General features: G+C 46.1%; 2 protein-coding genes and 1 long non-coding RNA gene across 8 annotated transcripts in view; 2 read left to right on the top strand and 1 right to left on the bottom strand.

Annotated features, from left to right (window-relative positions):
* The window catches only part of RAB3IL1 (RAB3A interacting protein like 1), a 69,915-nt gene extending 66,485 nt beyond the window's left edge, over positions 1 to 3,430 (top strand). For all 6 annotated transcript variants that reach the window (XM_073346962.1, XM_073346959.1, XM_073346955.1 and 3 more), the window contains one exon: positions 3,276 to 3,430. In XM_073346962.1, coding sequence (XP_073203063.1) covers positions 3,276 to 3,415 — 140 coding nt within the window. In that variant the 3' untranslated portion in view covers positions 3,416 to 3,430. The remainder of the gene's footprint in view (positions 1 to 3,275) is intronic.
* Positions 3,431 to 6,492: 3,062 nt separating this feature from the next.
* The window catches only part of LOC140912491 (uncharacterized), a 35,822-nt gene continuing 25,820 nt past the window's right edge, over positions 6,493 to 16,494 (top strand). The window contains exon 1 of the long non-coding RNA XR_012159294.1: positions 6,493 to 7,094. This is a non-coding gene — a long non-coding RNA (uncharacterized lncRNA). The remainder of the gene's footprint in view (positions 7,095 to 16,494) is intronic.
* LOC140912488 (acyl-CoA 6-desaturase-like) overlaps positions 11,116 to 16,494 on the bottom strand; it is a 38,675-nt gene continuing 33,296 nt past the window's right edge. Inside the window, exon 12 of the mRNA XM_073346951.1 lies at positions 11,116 to 16,313. Coding sequence (XP_073203052.1) covers positions 16,262 to 16,313 — 52 coding nt within the window. The 3' untranslated portion in view covers positions 11,116 to 16,261. The remainder of the gene's footprint in view (positions 16,314 to 16,494) is intronic.

The raw sequence follows: 16,494 nt of genomic DNA, 5'->3' as shown, positions 1-16,494 counted from the left end.
ATTCATGTATCTTTGGTTATGTCTGAACATGCATCTGGAGTCATGCTTTGATGCCCCAGTTACCATTTCTGAAAAATGGGATTTGTACCTCTCTGAAACTCTCACATCTAGCTATGACTACAGATGGCTAAACCAATATAAACTCTCCCCCTAAAGAGGAGCATGTCTAAACATACACAACTTTACTAACTTTTTGACGTTAATTCTTATGGTAAAATTGTTAGAACAGATACACTGCCAAACAGAGTCTAGTGTTTCTCTTAGTACTACACAATTCCATCTTAAACACCAGTTTCCAATTGCTAATAACTGTCTCTGAAATGGTCCTTTATGTTAAAACTTCTCATGCTTTGCTTGAGCCCAAATGAACGTTTTTGGCAAGTTTTGAAGTAAAAACATCCAGATACTTTTGAGTGGCCCAGCATCAATAAATAGCAGTTTCTGCCAGCCAGAAAATTGTTCATTTGCTTTTTTATGTGCGGACTACTCAAAAAATGGTTTGGTTTAATTTGGTGGACTGGGTGACACAGGTGTATTCTCAGGTTCATAGATTTTAAGGCCAAAAAGGAATGTTATAATCATCCAGCCTGGCCTCTAATATAACCGAAGCTATAGATGCGCACCCAGTAATTCATGCAGCAATGAGGAGTCCTTGTGGCACCTTAGAGACTAACAAATTTATTTGGGCATAAGCTTTCGTAGGCTAAAACCCACTTCATCAGATGCATGGAGTGGAAAATACACAGTACATGAAAAGATGGGAATTGCCTTACCAAGTGGGGGGTGCTAATGAGATAATTCAATTAACAGTAGAATACTAAGGGAGGAAAAATCACTTTTGTAGTGGTAATGAGGGTGGCCCATTTCAAACAGTTGACAAGAAGGTGTGAGTAACAGTAGGGGAAAATTAGTATGGGGAAATTGGTTTTTGTAATGACGCATCCACCCCCAGTCTTTATTCAGGCCTAATTTGATGGTGTCCAGTTCTGCAGTTTCTTGTTAGTCTGTTTTTGAAGTTTTTTTGTTGCAGAATTGCCACTTTTAAGTCTGTTATTGAGTGACCAGGGAGATTGAAGTGTTCTCCAACTGGTTTTTGAATGTTAGAGGCTGTCCTGTTTGGCCAATGTACACGGCAGAGGGGCTTTGCTGGCACATGTTGGCATATATCACATTGGTAGATGTGCAGGTGAACAAGCTCCTGATGGTGTGGCTGATGTGGTTAGGTCCTATGATGGTGTCCCTTGAATAGATAAGTGGACAGAGTTGGCACCAGGATTTGTTGCAGGGTTTGATTCCTGGGTTAGTGTTTTTATTGTGTGGTATGTCGATGCTGGTGAGTATTTCCTTCAGGTTGGGGGGCTGCCCTCCTTAATGTGTCTACAACAGAACTGGACTGGGAAGAATTAGGTGAATTCAGTTTAAAAAAAACAAACCAACCCAAGAATTTGCTCAAGTTTAAAAATAAATTGACTTCAGTCCAGTTCATGTTCATTTGTGATTACAAATGGATGAGCAAATACTTGCTGATTATAAGCTTACGTCCTTGATTATTCACAGATAGTGAAGTCATGCATGAGTTCTTCCACTGGAGATAAATATATTTGGTGTGGGGACGCTGTTTGGTACAGCAGGGTGACAGGATTCCTGAAGCCTCTAGCCTGAGTCCTGATGGAAAGGCAACTAAAAGATCTGAGTCCAGATAGGGTGACCAGATCGCAAGAGTGAAATATCAGGACACATTGGGTGAGCATGGGGGAAAGAGACAGACACAGGTGCACAGCCCTGACCGCAGCCAGATGCACACTGGTCCGCCTGGCCCTGTGCTACCAGCGTGCCCCTTCCTGTTGGGGGTGGGCCCATGCTGCGCCACACAGCTCCCCTGCCCAGCGCCCCCTGGATCCACTATGCCCAGAGCCCCCCTACAACCCTTCCACCACAAATGCACAGTGCTGTGCACACCCCCCCCCGCCCAGTGCCCCCCTGCCCACAGCCCCACCACAGCTCCCCAGCACCCCACACAGAATCTCCCCACTCCCTAGTTTCCCCCCATACACACAGATTTCCCCTCCCTCCCAGTGCCCTTCCCCACAGCCCCACCACCATAACTACACAATGCCCCACACAGACCCCCACTTCCCAGTGCCTGACACACACAGATCTTCCCCACTTCCCAGCACCCCCCAACAGGCCCCCACTGTCTAGCACCCCAAAACACACAAACCTCCCCCACTGCCCAGCACCCTCCACACCCTCACAGCCCAGCACCCCCCCGCCCCCACACACCTCCCAGACACTCACCATCACATTCTGCCCCCTTCCCTGGCTGTACTCACCAGCCCTGTTGGGAGGTCTCTGGCTTCTAGGGTCAGAGCAGCGAGGGGGGTCTCCAGACTTTCCACGTGCTGCACCCGCCACAAGCTTGAACTCCGTGGCTCCCATTGGCTGGGAAAAGCACCAATGGGGGCTGCTGGAGCCGCGGAGCAGGGCTTGCAGGCGCTGGCAGCATGCAGAGCGCCCCCCCACACCCTAAGAGCCAGAGGGACCTGCCAGGGGGTGAGGTGGGGAGTCCCAGCGGTGCTTACCTGGGGTGGCTCCCATCCCTGGAAGCATCCGGCAGGCAGGTCCCTCTGGCTCCTAGGGTCGCGGGTCGGGGGAGGGGGCGGCGCACCGGGAGCTGCCCCAGGAAGCGGTGAGCAGCGGCACCGCGGCTGTGGTCTGGATGGTCCTGATATCAGGACAAAGGGCATCCCGACCGATGTAAGGTCGGGACGCGGGACAAGTCCCCTAAAATCGGGACTGTCCCGATAAAATCGGGACGTCTGATCACCCTAAGTCCAGATAAAGGGCGTGTTCCAATACCCATTGAAATCAATGAAAAGATTCTCACTAATTTCACTGGGCTTTGGGTTAGGCCCAAAGATTAGATGACACCCTTTGCAACTAGAACCATGCACATAGGTGTAATTACTTTGATAATGACAGAAAATTACAGGCTAGTAAATGAAATGCACTCGGTATGCTTTATATGGGATGATTGCTGCTTTATGTGGGATGGTCACGAAAGGGGAACAGGAATCGTGGACTCCTGACAAGAGCGCAGTGATCTGGTTCCATATTCCTTATGAAAATATGCATATGATATGAATGACATAACTGAGATATACTTTATGCAAGATGGAAAGGTTATGATTTACTGAATGCGGTTATCCAATTTGTATGCCCGTACCATTTCTGTATCTGAAGTTTGGAATATTGACTATGTATCTTTATTTCAGCTATGCTACTTTGGGTGACGCCCACTGCTAACACTTCAGGTACAACAATGGAAAAGCCAGACAAGGCGGATGGCCCATCAGCGAGGACAATAGACTGTGAAAAGCTTGGCCTTCCTGTGGATGCTCCAAACTGCCACTGACTCATGGACGCTGTGATCCTCCAGAGTCAGGTGATCTTCTCACCTGATACTAAAACATTACCTGGAACTTCTTGTAACTTTCCACTGTAAGGGAAGGGGGATCAAGTTTGGGAAACAAAGGATTCCCGCCTTATGTAAATCCTATTTAAGGGTGGGGAAGAAGGCAAACAGGACTCCTTGTCTCCAGGGCCTGTCTGCCACAGGAGAAAAAGTGAAGGCAAGGGGGGAGTCCAGACTGAGACAGGGGTCTAGTCTGAAAAGGAATATAACTGGAACTCTGAACCACAGAAACTTTGCAAACTGTCTGCAACAATATCTACGGTGAGAACTACCATTTGTAACCAATTTCTTTAATGAAACTAGCTTAGTTTGCATGTTTGATTTCATTTGATTCGTAATCTGTTTTGTTATGTTTGTTACCCCTTTTATTACTTAAAATCTGTCTTTTATAGTTAATAAAACTTGTTTTGTTTATTATTAAACCTGGTTTCTGTAATTTCTAACTGGAGGGGCAAGAAGTGTGCACACCTCTGTCCATATTGAGGGAGAGGGCAAATTTCATAATATATCTTTGGGTCTGTACTCCAAGGGAGGTGGACATCTTAGTGCTGGAGCAAGTCCCTCAAGATGAATGTTTCCAGAGTTGATCGGCAGCTGGGTGTGGCCCTGCCTGTGTGTGTGTGTTAGAGGAGGTTTTAAGAGCCTGGCTCAGGAAGACAGGTTAAAGGGGGCCCATGTTGGCAGAACAGGTAGACATAGTGGTATTTCAGCACATCAGATGGCTTCCCAAGGGGTCCAACCCGTCACAGTTGCATCCTTTGAAACTAGGACTCCGCTCACATGCAATTACTCTAAGTGTAAGCGATTAGAGAAGATTAAGTGTTAACTCTGCGTCCAGCCAATAAATCTCACAGTGACCTACACTGTTCTGGGAAGGATGCCTCTGGCAAGGCTTGTGTGGCCCGGAAGAAAAAGGGTCAACATCCCCCAATCAAGCTTATCTGCTCCCTGCTGCCAAATGATCTGTCTCCCTGATAGACTGAAAGCCCCCATGACATCCTGAATATTTAAGGCCTTTTTTGTACTTCAGATTAAGCCAGCGGTTTTCAAACATCATTGCACTTCTGACCACAAAAATTGCTACATGACCCCAGCAGCGGGGACTGAAGCCTGAGCCCGCCCAAGCCCTGCTGCTGCAGCCAGGGGAGCCAAAGCTCAAGCCCACCACCTGAGGTGGGGGGGGGGGCAACTTGGGCTTCAGCCCCGGGGTGGGGAGCCTGTAACCTGAACTCTGCTGCCCAGGGCTGAAGCTGAAGCCTCAGGTCTGCTGCCCAAGATTGAAGCCCATGGTCTTCGGCCCCAGGCAGTGAGACTTGGACTTTGGCCCTGGGCCCTAGTAAGTTGAATGCCAGCCCCGGTGACCCCATTAAAACGGGGTCACGACCCACTTTGGGGTCCCGACCCACAGTTTGAGAACTGCTGAATTAAGCCATTGGTGGCCAGCAATTGGCATAGCTGCATCAGAGCAAAACCCAAGCATAAACAAAGAAAGCCATGATATATATCGGTGGTGATACCAGTGCTTGAAATGAAGTAGTCTTTAGTGGTGCTGAGCAGCTTTCTTTGTGTACCATGGTTACTGGCCACGCTGTCTGAGTTAGGGATAATCCCAAGTATGGACAAACACTAAGAGCTATGTTCCTATCTCAGGCACAATATGACATGATTTATGTGGTTAATCACATATAACCAACACAGTTGCAATGATTAATCTTGAATAATGGATACTCTATAGCAAATTTATTTGTAGTAATAGGTGAAAAACCTCCCTGAAATTAATCAGCAAAATCTGAACAAATACATCTGAGGAAATTCTAATTGGTTCACAAGCACTTCTCAAGCAAAAAAAGAGGCTGGATTCTTTACCTACATTTTTGCTGTGGTTGTTTTTTCTCAGATCTACTCAAGGGATCTGGAATATGATGTTTCTGCTTCCTATTTAGGTCACCAATCTGAATTTAGCACAGACTGGTAGACATCCACATGTGATGGCTGTTAGGTGATCTAGTTAAAAGAAATTTTAGCCCAGGCCCTTTGGGCTAATCCAAAGCCCTTTGGAAAGTCCTGACTGACTTCACTGGGCTTTGGATCAGACTCCTAATGGACAAGTAACCACCCTCACAATTGATACCCTTCATGGTGATTCAAAAAGACCAAGGTGTGGTGTTTAGATGCTGCTTGTAATTATTAGAATTGGGAGCACTGGCTGTTGGGAATCTGAAAGGACAGGAAACAGGAAGGATGGGGGAAAGTTGAGGAGGCAGAGTGAGAGTTCCTGAGGGTGCAGCATCAGCTTGGTAAAGAGGTTTCCACTTTAAAAATAAAGTCCTGTTGAAGTTTGTTAGTACCTTGCCTGGTTGCTACAACACAAGGACTGAATGGGTTAAAGGTTGAAGCATGTTAGTGTTGTGGTTGGATCTTCCATTATTGATGCCTATGCGGTACTTGTTCAATGAAAAATCAGAGTTCCAGACCCAGAGCCATTGGTTCAACACCAAAATAATTTGAAAAACAAACCCATTTTGTTTTAAAACATCAGATCTGGCATGTATGATATGGAATGGAATCCCAGATATGTTGGTCTTTCTGCATTTTCTTTGCTGGCCCATTTGCTTATTTGTGTCTATTTTTGCCAGAATGCACTTATTCAATTGCTATTTTCCTTACAGCTATGCTTGACATGGGGCTTGCGTTCTCAGTTCCCATTTCCAGTAGTTATAGCTTTGGAAAACAGTTCAGGATTGAAATTTCTCATGCTTGTGCTTGGCATAGATGTAAGCAGTGTCAGGATGAGCTCCACCCTGACATCTGGTGGTGAGGTGTGGCAAGTTGTGGAAAAGAATTTCAGGGGCCGATCTCATTTGCATAGGCACACCCACCACGCCTAGAATGAGACCATAGCTGCCCAAATGGTCACTTTGGCTGCTGTGGGATCCCCAGTGTCTCTGTTATTGGGGCAGGAAGAATAAATTGTTATTACCCTGATTATGGGAACTGTGCTTGGAACTGTATGTGGCCTTTTGTTACGATGGAGGGATTCACCATCATCTAAGTAGCACTCGCTAGGCAAGGGTCATGGGTTCCAAAACTGTGTGAATGGAGAGAGGCTGGGGACAAGTATTAATACTTGGTGGCATGGGCCCCTTGGTGAGGGCCTTACATGCTAATTGCACTTCCTCCTCTCTCCACTGTGGAATATCAGAGCTAATTTTGATTTCATTAGAAGTCTAGTTACAGGCTGCTGAGCTCACTTTGGGCTGACAGTGCACCAGCACTGGGGCTCCCCTATTATAAGCTGAATTCACCTAAGCGCTGAAATCACTGAGTGTTGTGTTAAGTAGTGGGGGAGCCTGAAGATATATTGTGGAGCAGTTTGCGGGCCGGCTGGCGAAGCAGTTCGACACGGAGCAGTGTGTGGATGGCAGGAGCTGCTTGTGGGCCGTGGAGCTGAGCGAAGGAGTTCGTGGGGCGGCTGGCGGAGCGGAGCGCAGCTGAGTGAAGGAGTTCGTGGGGCGGCTGGTGGAGCGGAGTGCAGCTGCGCGAAGGAGTTTTGTGGGGCGGCTGGTGGAGCGGAGCGGAGCGCCGCTATGGAGCTATGGGGCGGTCAGCTTCAGATCACGTAAGGTGCCTCTTACCCCCGTCCCATTTCCACCCAGGTTGGGAGGTAAAGCTCCGCCGATAAACTTTCGAACTCTGGGGCTGCCCTGACCAGGGACAGAGACTTTTGGGGCATTGGACTTTTGGGGTTGCTGGACTCAAGAACCAAAGGGAAAAGGGCATGCCCCAATTTGCCTGGGGTGGGGTTGTTTTTGCTCATGGGTTGTGTTATGAATCCGGTTGGTGGTGTTTCCCCAACATAATGCCACATTGTTTCTCTCTGTTATTAAAAGACTTTTTGCTACACTCAGACTATGTGCTTGCGAGAGGGGAAGTATTGCCTCTTGGAGGCGCCCAGCGGGGGTGGTATATATTTGTCCCAGGTCACTGGGTGGGGGCTCGAGCCGGTTTGCATTGTGTTATTGGAATGGAACCCCTAGATATTGAACCCGGCCCTTGTTGCTGCCAACTCTGACGGGCAGAAGGGTTACATAGAGATGAATTCAAGTGCAAGAGTCCAGAGGAAAGTCTTTCATTTTTTTTCTGAGAACTTGGGCAATCAAATTAGCACAGATGCATTTTTGTTAACCAAAGTACTTAATTTTCAAAAATACACCCCCTCTCTCTTGCTTGTACGTAACTGACCATAGTGATTATCTATTTGTGTACAGTTGATTATTTTAGTTATCTTCTTTTTATATTAGATTTTATATGTTACAATAACTGAATGACTTTTTTTTGTCAAACGTGATAGGGATAAACAAGATAAATGAACAGTTTTGACATTGTTTATTATTTATACCCTTTGTGATTTGTGGAGTTGTGAACAAGGCCATTTTTCTCTTCTTATAAATCTTTGAGAAATTTATAAGAACATTCCTCCCTTTTTCCTCTAATCAAAATGATATATTTAATTATACATAAAGTATTTTATGAGCCAAATTCTCAGCTGGTGTAAATCAGTTTCTCTATTAACTTCAAAGGACTAAACCGAATTTATAGCCCCTGTGGAGCTGCCCATATATTTAAAAACAAAACAATATAAATTAGCAGTGCAGTTTCACTCAATACCAGTAGATTTCTCACCCTGCAGAATGCAGCAAGATGGGGAATAACAGTGAATTTACCATGCAGAAATTCTCTGAGGCATTCCTTGCTGTCAACATTGGTAACATGATAACCATACTCATGATAAAAACAATGAGGAGTCCTTGTGGCACCTTAGAGACTAACAAATTTATTTGGGCATAAGCTTTCATAGTCTAGAGTCCACTTCATCAGATGCATGGAATGGAAAATACAGGAGCAGGTATAAATACACGCAAGGATGGGAGTTGCCTACCAAGTATTAAGTCAGTCTAATGAGACAATTCACTTAACAGCAGGATACCAAGGGAGGAAAAATAACTTTTGAAGTGGTAATGAGAGTGGCCCATTACAGACAGTTGACAGAAACATGTGAGTAACAGTAGGGGGAAATTAAGTTTAGGTTTTGTAATGACCCAACCACTCCCAGTCTTTATTCAGGCCTAATCTGATGGTGTTCAGTTTGCAAATTAATTCCAGTTCTGCAGTTTCACTTTGGAGTCTGTTTTTGAAGTCTTTTTGTTGAAGAATTGCCACTTTGAGGTCTGTTATTGAGTGACCAGAGAGGTTGAAGTGTTCTCCTACTGATTTTTGAATGTTATGATTCCTGATGTCAGATTTGTGTCCATTTATTCTTTTGCATAGAGACTGTCCTGTTTGGCCAATGTACATGGCAGAGGGGCGTTGCTGGCACATGATGGCATATATCACATTGGTAGTTGTGCAGGTGAACGAGCCCCTAATGGTGTGGCTGATGTGGTTAGGTCCTATGATGGTGTCCCTTGAATAGATATGTGGACAGATTTGGCACCAAGGTTTGTTGCAATCTACCAACCAATCATGTCTCTGGTGGATTTGTGCAAAGAGAAAATGTACAGTAAATGATGTGTGCAAACAGGAGCTTTCTCTTCAATAACCTCCTTCCTACCTGACCCGTTCATCATTGTCCTTATGGTCCCGATCCTGGTTGAGAATCTTCACTTCCCATTAATTTCAAGGGAGGGAAGCACCTCCCAGGATTGTGTCCTGTGGGAGCTGCACACAATCTCCAGTTTGCTTTGTGATGAAAGCAGAGATTTGAGCAAAAGGTTGCTTCTGTGACATCACCTCTTTGTCCACAGCCAGCCTAGAAACTATTCAAGCAAGTGCCTCAGATTGGGCCGCCTTCAGGAAGTTTACATGCAGGGACCACCTCCCCCAACCCAAAAGAAGCCCAAACATAGTGGAGCTGCATTCCAAAACAAGACTGCAGGAAGACTTCCTGAGGTTCCATGGTGAGAACTCTGAATCACCACATCATGCTGCTGTCTACAGGTGTGATCCTGCTCTTATTGAAGTGGGTGGCAAAAGTCCCATTGACTTCAGTGGTGCAGGATCAAGCTTTTGACACGGACAGAACTGTTTTCCTAGGGGGAGAGTTGACCCTGGGATCCTCTCTTTTGTAGCAAAATCTAGCAGGAGGCCAGAGCAGCCACTTGGGATGGAACAGGATCTGGTGGTGATAAAAGAGCAGGGTCTGGGCTTCCAGGAAGAGAGCCTTGCGACATGTTCAGTGGAGGAACAGAGCAAGAGGAAAAGGGGTATGAAAGGTCAAGCCTGAGGAGGGAAGACATTGGTTTAAGTTTATACTTTTGGTTTGAGGTTTATTGGGGGAGTTCAGGGAAGAGACCTTTGAGTCCTGGCCCTGAAAGAAGGGTGAACTTAGAGGGGCTGTAGGAGAGATCTGTTGGTAGGAAGAAGTCCAGGAAGGTGGCAGCAAGGAGTTTGGCAGTGAACCTTGATGGTCTGCCCTGGAACCCAGTGCAGTGGGAGGGCTGGGTTCCCCTACCAGCCACTGGTAATGCAGCATGAAGCCCCTGAGAAAGGATGACTGAGATCCCTGAGAGAAGGGTGTGAGAATTGTGGGGGCCAGAGTCAGGTCCAAAGACATTGTATAAGAACATTGGACTCAAAATGGTGGCAGTACAATGTGGCTCACCTGGAGGGCCGAATCACAGGAAGAAGAGACTGTTGCAGGGCTGGAGTGGCTGTCGACAGGGACTGTCATAGTTTCTTCTGTATTAGGAGCATAAGAATATTTTGTGGCTCCAAGTTCATTCACAGATGAAGGAACTCTCCTGCTCTTCAAGGTTTACACCCTCCAATACAAAGGCATGCTGAGATGTCTATTTTCAATGGCTTAAATAGTTGCCACACGAACCCATCCCCACAAAGTGAGAGGTTGGGGCAATCATAAAACACAGAGGGTTTCTCAGAGACATTCACAAAAGTCATGTCTGCTAAATATGGCTAGTTAGAAAGTGGTCATTTGTAATAAGCAGACAGGCCACAACTGGAACTTTAAATCCTAATCCCTCTGAGGCCCAGGCGGGTCTGGACCTCAGCTGTTCTTATGGCTTGGGGGTCTGGTGTGGGAATTCAAAATGGGAAAAAGCTGCTTCAGCTGTGTTTTGGAATTGGAAGCAGTCAACAAGAACAGCACTAACAAAACGGATCCTGAACCATATACCAGATTCAGCCTTAAATCATACAAGTCTATACAAGTTATGCTGAAAGAGCATTATGTAAAAGCACACTGGGGAAACTTTAATGTGCACCAGCAGGGTATATACAGATCAATTAACATGCAACACAGTGCTTTAGAAATCACACCCCATAGTGTGCATTACCCCCTGGGTAAACAAACCTTAAATCCCACCCCAAACCCAGCAAGTACTGGATTTAAACCCACATCCTTGACCCAACTCCAGACATAAGGAATGGTGTGCTGCCCTGGTGTTCAGAAAATATAGCGATGGGTGTCCTAAAAATGCCCTAATTAGGTTAGATAGCTCCTCCTTGTTGCATGTCTTCAGTGTGTTTGTACATCTGCAGCTGCCCAAGAAGCATATACATCAACAGGTTTCGCTATGGACAGCAATGATGTTGAATGTGAGTGAATAAATCACGTTAAACGGTTTTATAGTCAACAGTTATGAATTTATTGAGAAGTAGATACACTAGAAAAAATAGTTCCTTTGATTTACTGAAATATTTACTGAAGAAGGATACAGTCAGGAGCTTTTCTATGAAGATTTTTGAATTGCTGCTTTTTTTTTTTTTTCAAACTACCTCTAGACACACTCTAAATTTCAGGGCTCTGGTAGGGTGGCTTTTAGAAAAGTATCTGTTGGAAGAGGCCATGACTGATGTATAGCAGCTTGTTACAGAAAGGAGGCATTTTGACATAGACTTCTATTGATGTGTGTGGATGGTGTTATGAGGCTGAGTCCCCTAATGCATGGTACACGAATCCTCAGCAGTAGGTCCCCTGACCCTTTTTTACCCCTCACCACAACTGACTATTATTGTCAGGATTTACTTGGAGGGCCAGATCCCCAGCGGGTGCAAACTGGAACAGATCTATTGACGGCAATGGAGTGACACAGATTTACACCCCCTGAGGATCTAGCCCACAGCTTTTCAGAGATTTCCTAGCTGGCTCACCCAGCATGTCTCCCAGAGTGCTAGGGAATCACAGAGTTCAGAGAGAACTGGAACACCCCTTTAAAGGGTGCAGTGTGTGTTTTCTTTCCCTTCCCCCGCACTGGCCCTGTTCTGCTAACTAGGTGGGAGTAGGATGGGTCCAAAACCCAACTCTTTGGGTTGTCTAGTATTACTGCTTACATTACACGCGTCCAGTCTTTACTCAGGGAGATCAAGGATTGAGAGTGAGCCTTCTCCTTCCTTGTGAAAGGGAGCGCTTGTTGAGCTGGTGTCCTCCCTCCTCATGCACCCATGCAGGGCTAGCCACAATCCAGCCTTGAGGCCATTATCTGGTCAGGTAACAATGCCATGAGAGAGAAATGTGGGACAGTTGATCTCAGCCTTGTTCCTTTCTCTCCTCATCCTCTCTTTCCCCTGCTGATTTTTCTTCCTCATGCTCACATCTCTGACCCTGTTCCCCTCACACGTCCCCCAGCTCCCTACGACATGCCCCTACCCACCCATACTCCCCATCTCCCCGCCCAGGGCTCCTGCCCCCTTTCAGTAGGTCACTCCTTCCCCTTCCAACTGCCAATCCCAACTGCCAAGGAACCTTCTAACCTCAACATTCCACCCCCACCCCACTTGCTAACTGGAGGGACGCAAAGATTGTCCCCCCATGTCTACCCGTTCAATTGTCCTGTTTGAAACAAGCTGCTTATCTCCAACCCACAGCCTCTGGAAATGGCCTGCGTGCTGCCAAAAGCCAAGTCACCCGTGGTGTGGCTCAGGCTTGTTTCTTGAAAGCCCCAACAGGCTCCCTGCATGTCCGAGCGTTTGTTGTGTGCTTGTATCTCATTCAAAAGCAATAAATAATCAAAAGAGAAAAAACGTTATAGATTTTTCCCTGCTCGCTCTGGGAGGGGAACTCGTTGATTGCTGTTCTCTGGGGATTTGGGCAAACTAGGTTTTAAGTTTCCACGTTTGCACCCCTGAATTTCACTTTGAGTGTCAAGTTCAAACCTACATACACAAAGTCGAATTCAGCTAAAATTGCTGAGTTTAGGCTTGTTTGGGACCAAAGCCATGCAAGGCCACTTCAGTGGTTCTTGGCTTTCATTCCAAAGCCTTCAATAAAGCCAGGATCTCTCTCTGCTGCCCTGGGTTGCAAACTGCTCTGCACCTTTCAGGCTAGCTGACTAGAATTTCAAATTTCATCATGAAAGTTTTTTCATCTCTCTGAATACAGTGAGCCTGATTCATCCCTTTACACCAGGGCTCAGTCTGACTTACTTCAACGTATGCACGGACACCTTGTCACTCTATCGAATTGCTGCATCTGGACACACCTTTGTCTGAATAAAAGACTCTCTGGAGTTGGAGGGAGGGAGAGAAGAGAGGCCTCAGTTCCAGTGAAGAGGGAAGTTTTGAGAAGAGCACTGCTCATTTGGGAAGTTGACTAAGTGGGACTGGCCCCAGAGGCAAAATACAGAGACAGCTGACATTGTTCCCAACACATACAGTTTTCATGAGAGAATTTGGTTTGCATGTTAGGGTAACACTGACAGACCCCAGTTGTCAGCATTGAACCTGGGACCTATGGCGTTAAATGCATGAACCTGTATTGCATGAGCTAAAAACCACATGCCTCTTAGCCAATGCTGTAGCAGACTCATTAATCTCTAGGTGCTCTAGCTGCCACTAGAGGGGGACAGAGCACCAGACTCAGCAGGCACGGGTTACATTACTACATAAAGTAAGATAAACACAACTGCAAGTTATGGTGGTGTCAGTGACTTGATCCTCTGTAGAGAGAGGACTTTCATCTTCCAGTAGACATAACAGTATGCCACTCAAATTTCTCCCAATTATAAAATGGCATTGTTTTTATTTTGCAGGTCTTAGTGACTCAGAGTTTTCCATGAATAAGAATGTTTCTATAGTTTGATCTAAAGCACCCAGCTCGCCTGGGTGAGGGGGAAGAGCCAATATCAGGCTCTTGCCTGTCCCTACTTGTTCCCTTTATGATTTTGTTTGTGGTTGCTCAGGACAAATGAAACAATTGTTCTGCTTCAGGACTGGCCCTTCCTTCTGCATGGTGCCCTGCTCCATTGCTCTTCTAGAATGTTCTGAGGTTCTGTAGCTGTCAGTAGTGATAGCTGCCGTCTCCCAAGCATTGGCAATGCAGGGTGCCCTACCGGAATTGCATTATTCTTTTAATAAAACACAAGTCCCTCCTGTAAGATGATCAATGACAACTACAAAAGCACATGACTGGAATAAGGCTACTGGTTTGGGATGGGTCTGTTGGGCCACCCCTCTCCTGAGGTTCCTCTGGACGTTTACCATGCAAATGGACAACATTCCAACAAGACAGACAGCAAAGAGAAAGGGGCCAGAGCCCAGAGGAAGCAGCAGCCAAACTCAGAGTTTGTTTTGGAAACAAGAACTGGAGGAGCAAACAACCTGAACCTTCTCGAAAAGTGAGCTGCCTATTTGGAAGACTGCAAAGCAGGTGCTGCAGTAAGTTTGTGCTCATCCCTGCTGGAGCAGAGAATGTGAGATACATTCATTGAATCAGAAGGAGACTGAGATTAAGGCAGTTTCAATGGTGTTTTCCACAATCCCATGCTAACTCATTACTACCTTGTTCAAAAAGACTACAAAATACAGAAGGATACTATTAATTATGCTATTAGATATTGGAACCCTAGGGACTGCAATATAAAAGGTGTTCAAGGTCTGGTTGAAACTGAAACACACCAGGACAATAAAACTTCATTCTAACCACCTGTGGTGATATTTAAGTATTGCAATCAACAGGGTGTGTAAAATCACCCAAATATTTAGAGTCTCCTACAAACTTCAGGCATCAGTGAATTGGTTAAATTACAATCTCCGCTATGAATTTTCTGGCTTTAGTGCAGTAAAATCTGATCTTCAGGGAGGCATTTTCTAAAGTGGGTTAAACTTTCTCAAGTGTCAAGCCCCAGTCCTGCAGTTGCCTCCAGGCAGGCAGAGCCCTGTTGATTTTAGTAGGGCACCATCTGGGTGATAGGATCTGCCTGGGGGGATGCAGTTGTGTGATTGGGACCTAATGATGTGCTTACAAACTCGCTGTTAGGTAACTGCATGACTAAATACCTATTTTGCACAAGGAAATGTGGGTTTTGAACAAGCAATGAGAGATGGGCAGAAGTTTAGAGGCCTTTTTTAGAAACCCTGGCCCTTAACGTTACTGGAATGTCACATCTATCTTGCTTTCAACTGTATTAAATTAAAGTCTCCGGGCCTAATGTAAAGCCAACTGCTGCCAATGGAAGACTTTCTATTGCTACCAATTGGCTTTGGATTGGGCCCTGTGCCATGGAACCAACTGAACTTTGCAAACTACCCTCCATTAGAGCCATTAATAGTTCTTGGGTAACTGTGTATCAGACAGAAAATAGGTCTAGACAATTTAAGACATTTCTCAGTGCTCTATGGAAAGTTTCACACCAAATGTGAAACCAGAGTAGCTTGGTTCTCTGCTGTATTTGTGTTAAGTAGCTGCAACCCCCCAAGGCAGTCTGTGAACTATAGAGGAGCACAATAAAGCATCTGCAATGGGCAGATCAATTTGTTATACATATCAATATTATCATTAGTTAGCAGACATCTTAGCAGTGTTAATGGGCCACATGGAAAGCAAACCTGATGAAGTGATTGTTAAATCCCTCTCGCTGTTTCAGCCCAGAGCTGAGTCGCAGACCCCTGAGAACAGGGGTGAGCAGTAAAAACACCCCCAGTCTGATCCAGCACAGAGGCCCATGCAGTTGGATACCTGCGCCTGTGTAGAGTCCCAGTGAAGCTAATGCGGGAGTTCAGCGTAGGACCGGTGCCATGGCCTTTACGAAAGCAGCGCTATGCTCAGAGAGAGAAAGAGGCTGAGAGAGAGACAAAGCCACAGCAGGGCTCTGAGCGAGGCAGGCAGACTAATAATGCAGCACCTGCTGCTCACAGCTGCGCCTCCCAATTCTCCAGGGAGGATGCAGCAGACAGCACAGCCAAGAGACTTTGCCATTCCATGGGTGATCAAACAGGCTTTTGGGTTTTTTGTTTTTAAACACAATCCAATCCTGCGCTGTTGCTCCTCTGCACCGGCATCAGAAGGGGGAAAAGGGTGCAAGCTGATGGGGGTTTCTGGGATTGTAAATATTGGAACAGATGCAGAAGCTCTCTGACGCTGGCCTGATCATGTTTATGAATCTAGTGCCTGTGTGTGGGGGTTGAGGCTAGGGCTGCAGTGAATGGCTCAGGAAGAGGGAGGGGAGGGAAGAAATTGCTCTTCTGTTTATCCACCCCGCTCTCTCACCCTCCACCTCCAAAACAGAAAACCCTACTCAGCTTGGTCAATTTCCAGCCTGGTGGTATGAAATGGATCTTTTAACTCATCTTCTGAAGACTGGGCCAAACACTTTTAAAATCTCTCTGGTTTAAAAAGGTCTCTTGAACCTCCCACCCACCCCAGTAGCATTTCACAAATCAGGAAACTCCCCTCAAACTGTGCACACAGATATAGGCTGAAATCTGACAGAAAAAAAACAAAACCACACGGTCCCTCCCCCGTCACTCGCACCTCCCCACTATGATCCAGTTTCATTTATGGAGGTAGGCATCCAACCAGAGATCTCCAGATTTCTTTAGGGACCTATGGAAAGAGAAGAGAGGCATTAGTGAAGCGGGACTCACAGGCCTGCCTGAACAGAGATTCTGCAAGGAGTTGCCCACTTCTGAATCCAACCATCATTCCTCAGGAGGTCAATATTCCTTCCTGAATGTTGGGTCTATAAAGCGAGATGAGCTGCCTATCTCATTCCATACACAACTTG

Source organism: Lepidochelys kempii, chromosome 6 (genome assembly GCF_965140265.1).
Source record: "Lepidochelys kempii isolate rLepKem1 chromosome 6, rLepKem1.hap2, whole genome shotgun sequence".
Lineage (NCBI taxonomy): Eukaryota > Metazoa > Chordata > Testudines > Cheloniidae > Lepidochelys > Lepidochelys kempii.
The sequence above is the reverse complement of the archived record's forward strand: the minus strand, read 5'-3'. Positions and strand labels throughout refer to the sequence as shown.